We start from the raw sequence: 5,837 nt of genomic DNA, 5'->3' as shown, positions 1-5,837 counted from the left end.
AGGTGTCGATGTCATCACCATGAGAGAACACGCTCCAGTCTGTAGACTCAAAGCAGTCGCTCAGCCTCTCCTTGGCTTCATCATTCCACATCTTAACAGTTCTTTTCTGTGCAGGCTGTCTCCTCACCATGGGAGTGTATTCAGGTCGCAGACGTATCAGGTTGTGATCAGAGCGGCCGAGGGGGGGCAGGGCGGTGGAGGTGTAGGCACCTTTTACATTTGCATATAAAAGGTCCAGAGTCTTGTCCTCCCGGGTGTGGCACTTCACGTATTGTGTGAAGGTGGGAAGAATGGAGGAAAGTGAGGCATGGTTGAAATCCCCGTTAATGAGCAGGAGAGATCTTGATCTTTAAAGTATGTACTTTTTTGAGTATTGTTTTGATTGTTTTAAGCGCTTTGTGACCCTGGTCTCGAAAAGCGCTATATAAATAAATATTACTTATTTACTTACTTACTTACTTATATTTATCTTGAGAATTCGTCTTTCTATTTTGGCCGCTAGAGGTCAGTATCAGACAAAACATGTCACGGCAGGAGAATAAAGACTTTCTACCTGAATCTGAAGAAACTTATTGACCATGAAATGGTGCCACTGAAGAAATTCTGCACACGCAGACCAGGGTAACCTGGTTTGGGTTGAGGTTGAACCCTAACAACAACCCCAGGTCATTTATTGTCAATGTCTAAACACCTCTGCTTCTGATGTCATCATGTCATCATCCATTTTTTTTACACTAATTTTAAATTAATTTATTACAATGGAATTCTAATTGAAAAAAAATTGTGTTTCTCGTCAGTAAATACTCTTCACTGTGTTGAAGTACACATTTCTATCGTTAGATGGCGACAGAGTAAACTCAAGCCTAACAACGACGCCAGAAGAAGAAAACCACGTGACTCAGTGGTAAACATTTTCTTCCACCAGAACACACCGAAGCAGCTCCAAACGGAGGACAATCCTGCAGGAGATGGAGACCATAAATCCAGGTACACACTTATATTTCTATTCAAGGTGGAATAATGACGTTGTTCATACGTTGTGTACGTCATTAATATGACGCAGTGTGGATCCTTGTAGCCTCTTGATCCTTGTAGTATAGTAGAAGTAGTAAAGTATCATATTAGTATATTAGGATCCGGATTTTGACCGATTTTAGTAGGATTGTTATAGACCCCTGATCAAAGGGACTTCTACTCCCGCCTTGAGGAGGTTTTTAACAGGTCTGTTTACTAGGCGATATGAACACTAGTATAAAATATCGGATCACAGGTCTAACCCCCCCCCCTCAGTTAAAACGAAAACTTAAAACATCCAACTAGATATAGGAGGTTCACTTATAACTGAAAAGGTAAGTAAGTCATTTTTATTTGTATAGCGCTTTTCCAGACCAGGGTCACAAAGCACTTAAACAATCAAAACAATATTCAATAAAGTATATACTTAAATAATCAAGATAAAAACTGATAAAAGGTTGCAAATAATCATTGTTTGGTTACTATAGCTAATAAGCTAGTGCAGGAGCTCCCTAGACAGACTCCATCTTATGGGGAACACCATGTGCAGAAGTTTTACAGGGGAAAAGGGGTCCAGGTCGATGCTTTTGCCCTTTCTGCTGTATCTGAGTTCACTGAAGCTCAAGGCCATGCAGCCCACTGGGCAGGAACAGCTGACGCTATGACACCCTGCTTAAACTTTATTATTAACCTATCACTTTAAAAAAAAAAATGTCCCTGATGATTTTAAATTGTCTGAAGTAATTCCATTGTATTAAAAGGGCAGTATACTGGACCTGGGTAACTACCGTCCAGTCTCAATCTTAAATTCAGTCTCTAAAGTTATGGAGAGAATCATCTTTGACCATATTAATGAATACTTGGTTCAAAACAGCCTCTTGTACCAATTTCAATCAAGATTTAGACCATCACATTCTACAAACACTCTCCTGTACTTGACAGACTTTATGGTGGTAAATATTGTGGGATGGTCCTGTTTGACCTCCAAGTATCTGCTTTGTGAAATCCAAAGACTTCAGTATAATGTTAAAGAGTAGGTGACCTGTCTGGACATGTATTTTGGACTGCAGATTATCAGGAGAAAAAATGGCAATAAAAGTGATTTCAAAGGTAAATCAGGGAGTTAGGTTTATAGCTAGACTGTCCACTTTCTTGAACAGAAGGGCCCTGGAGCTCTTGGGCCGTGTCACTATGATTATGCCTGTTCCTCTCGGTACTCTGCTATCCCCAAAATACTTAAAACTAGAATTCAGTCTGGACAGAACAAATGAATAAGAGTCATTCTACAGTTGCACAACAGAACTCAGCTACTCCCAGTAGCGAATTTACCCAAATCAGTGGACATCATGATGTCACTGGACACCTTCAGTAAAGCTGTCTCCGTACAGTGATGTTTACGGAAGCCAGACTGAAACTTCTCATGAATGTCGCTCTGATCCAGGAACAATGACAGCTAATCAGAGACTACATTCTCCAAAATCTTCAGCAAGAATGGAAGCTTAGAAATAGGCCTGAAATTACTGAGGTCAGTCGGGTTTAAGCCTGGCTTTTTGAGTAAAGAATCCACAATGGCATGTTTAAATGCATTGGGAAAACCCCCCGTGGAAAGTGAGAGGTTTACCATTTTGGGGCCAATAACTTTAATAAAGAGCTAGGACGAGCAAGAGGAGAGTTTCATTTTGCTCACAAGTGCTGAAACATCATCCAGAGTCACATTGTTAAATGAGGACCACAAGCTAGAGACAGGCTCAGTGACAGCAGGGCTTCCACACAAAAGGGAAGGGATTTTCTCTTTGATCGATTTGAGCGATCTGCTGAAATAATGAGAGAAATTATGTAATATGACAATATTATGATGTGTGTGATAACTGTTCAGTCATCACTGACTTGTGTATTTAACAGATATAACATATACTGTATAACACATCCTTTGATACAACACCAATGAGACATCGTACATATTTGATTGGTCAGTGACTCAGGTGTGTTTGTGTCGCTGCAGATGTTCATCAGCTGCTGGTGATCAAAGAAGAAGTTGAGGAACAGAAGTGCAGCTTCAGTCTGATTAAGGAGGAACAAGAACATGAACTCATTAAAGAAGAAGAGGCAGAGAATATACAAGATGAAAAAAACTCCCAGTTCTTCCACACTCCTGTGGATGTGAAGAATGAATATGATGATGACACCAACAACCTGACTCCACAAATGAAGGCAGAAGATGATGGAGACAACTGTGGAGGACCAGAACCAGCCAGCTACTTGCATACACCTCTCCATCCTGACCACCAGAGGGGGCTGTCTTCTGAATCTGACACTGATGACAGTGAAGACTGGAGAGAAACCAGTAACACTCAGTCAGGTTCAAACTCTGTGGAGAATCCAAAAGTTCATGTCAGTGAGAAGAAAGATGATGATCACAAATCACTGATGTGCTCTGGATGTGGGAAGAAATGTTCTTCAAAATCTGGACTGACACAGCACACAAAAGTCTGCGGTCGAGAATCTTTAAGTGGTTCGTTTCATGGAAGAAGTTATTTAAAGAGGGAGAATCTGAAGGATCACAAAAGGGATTATACCTTAAAAAAAACTTTTACATGCTCTCAGTGTGGTCAATCTTTTGCTCAGAAAGGGAGATTAAAGAAACATATGAGAGTTCACACTGGAGAAAAACCTTATATCTGCTTACAGTGTGGTAAATGTTATCCACATGCAGATAGTTTGAGAGAACACATGAGAATTCACACTGGAGAAAAACCTTTCATCTGCTCGCAGTGTGGTAATTGTTATCCACGTGCAGAAAGTTTGAGAGAACACATGAGAATTCACACTGGAGAAAAACCTTTCGTCTGCCTGCAGTGTGGTAAATATTTTACTCGGAATAGTGATCTTAGCAAACACATGCGAACACACACTGGAGAAAAACCTTACACCTGCTCTGTGTGTGGTAAATCCTTTGCTCGGAGTTACTGTCTTAAGAGACACATGAGAAGTCACACAGGAGAAAAACCTTTCGTCTGCTCACAGTGTGGTAAATGTTTTATCCATTGTGGGCATCTGAAGACACACATGAGAACTCACACTGGAGAAAAACCTTTTACCTGCTCTGTGTGTGGTAAATATTTTAATCACAGTAGTGATGTTAAGAGACACATGAGAACTCACACAGGAGAAAAACCTTTTAACTGCTCTGTGTGTGGTAAATATTTTAATCACAGTAGTGATGTTAAGAGACACATGAGAACTCACACAGGAGAAAAACCTTTTACCTGCTCTGTGTGTGGTAAATATTTTAATCACAGTAGTGATGTTAAGAGACACATGAGAACTCACACAGGAGAAAAACCTTTTAACTGCTCTCGGTGTGATAAATCTTTTAGACAGAATGAGTCTCTAAAGAAACACATGAGCATTCACGAGCAAGAGAAAAAATAATCTGCTTGCACTGTGGTCATTGTTCTGCATGTACACTGAACATCTAAACATACTCAGGAAAGAGAAAAGACTCTCTGACTCGCTCTGTTTGTAGTGCCTTCACAGCCTTATTATTCTTAATTCAGAATTTGAAACTTGTATTGCCAGAGTTGTAAAAACAAACTATGAAATCAATGTGGCGTCAGTACAGAATAAGAGTGATGAAAAAATGTTGAACTTAAGTATGTTAATCAAATTATCAAATTTACTTAACCGTATTTTACATTTTTACATATCATGTGTCATAAGTCATTTTTTTTTTTTTTTTTGGTACAAATTCTCTTTCTGCTGTTGAATACACATGCTCACATGGGACATGATGCTAGAGTACAGAGGAATTCCAAAGACTGCTGCAAGAGGTTTGAAAAGGTTTTTTGGTTGGACCAATATCTTATCGGACTCTGGGACCTCGCGATATTTTCCCTCTGCCAGGTATCTTTGGACCTTCTGTATTGAATGAGCTGCTTCAGGAAATTGGATGTCTTAGTCTGACTTATTTTCAAGCCTGGCCTGATAATGCCTCAGCGGAGGAGATGGATTTATTTAAATAAATGAATAGTAAACTAAGAGTCCATTTAAAATGAATTTGAATTGAGATAGATCAAGCAGATCTTCAAGAGGACCAGGACAAAACCACAATGAAATGAAAGCAACCTTTTTGTGGGAGGCTGCTCCATAATTCTCCTTTTGAAACGCAAGTGATTGGCGATCCTTTTAGCGGACGCATCCCGTTGACAGATGCCCTTCCTTATAAAAACACAGTTTAGAGCGTCAACGTCAGTTCGATAGTCCCAGTATCCGATACGTGCATCGACACAGGTTTTGCAGTTTGAGCTCAACCTATTCGCCGACACATCGGTGTTGCCGGACCCATCACTACTAAAGAGTAAACCACCTCTGACCTTGAGGGTAATACATTTGTACTTAGCTTGTGTTTTAGGTAGACCATTGCAGTAACATAATTACGACTTATACAATTTTGCTGGAGATATGACAGCAACCTCAACTCATTGTGCCTCAGAAAGGATTCAGACAGTGAACTGGAAACTCTGCTGGTCTTTCATTGTATATAATTAAAAGTTGTGTTTCAATGAAGATCTGATCACTCATCATTGTTTTAAGTGCAAGTCAGATTCTAACCCAAAAAAAGTAATCTAATCCCAAAATCTGATCGACGGAAACGTACAGCTTGCTGAGATACTGTACAACATTTTGAAAGACCTCTGGAAGGCCAGAGACTGGATGTCGTACTCTTGACAACCAGAGTGACAGGATATAAAGAATCAGGATATTTCCGATTTGGTAAGATAAGTAAACAAAAGTCCACACTGTGTGAAAAGTCAGGGACCATA

At 39.9% G+C, this 5,837-nt stretch overlaps 1 protein-coding gene across 1 annotated transcript; it reads left to right on the top strand.

The window, feature by feature from the left end:
• The first annotated feature begins 897 nt into the window (after window positions 1–897).
• On the top strand, window positions 898–5,387 carry LOC148081083 (uncharacterized). The gene is made up of 2 exons (XM_087788476.1): window positions 898–987; window positions 3,017–5,387. The coding sequence occupies exons 1-2, from the start codon at window positions 969–971 to the stop codon at window positions 4,444–4,446; spliced, it is 1,449 nt and encodes a 482-aa protein (XP_087644602.1). The 5' UTR covers window positions 898–968; the 3' UTR covers window positions 4,447–5,387.
• The last annotated feature ends 450 nt before the right edge of the window (window positions 5,388–5,837 follow it).

Source organism: Callionymus lyra, chromosome 4 (genome assembly GCF_982586985.1).
Source record: "Callionymus lyra chromosome 4, fCalLyr1.hap1.1, whole genome shotgun sequence".
Taxonomy (NCBI): domain Eukaryota; kingdom Metazoa; phylum Chordata; class Actinopteri; order Syngnathiformes; family Callionymidae; genus Callionymus; species Callionymus lyra.
Note: the sequence above shows the minus strand (reverse complement) of the source record. Positions and strands in the feature narration are given on the sequence as shown.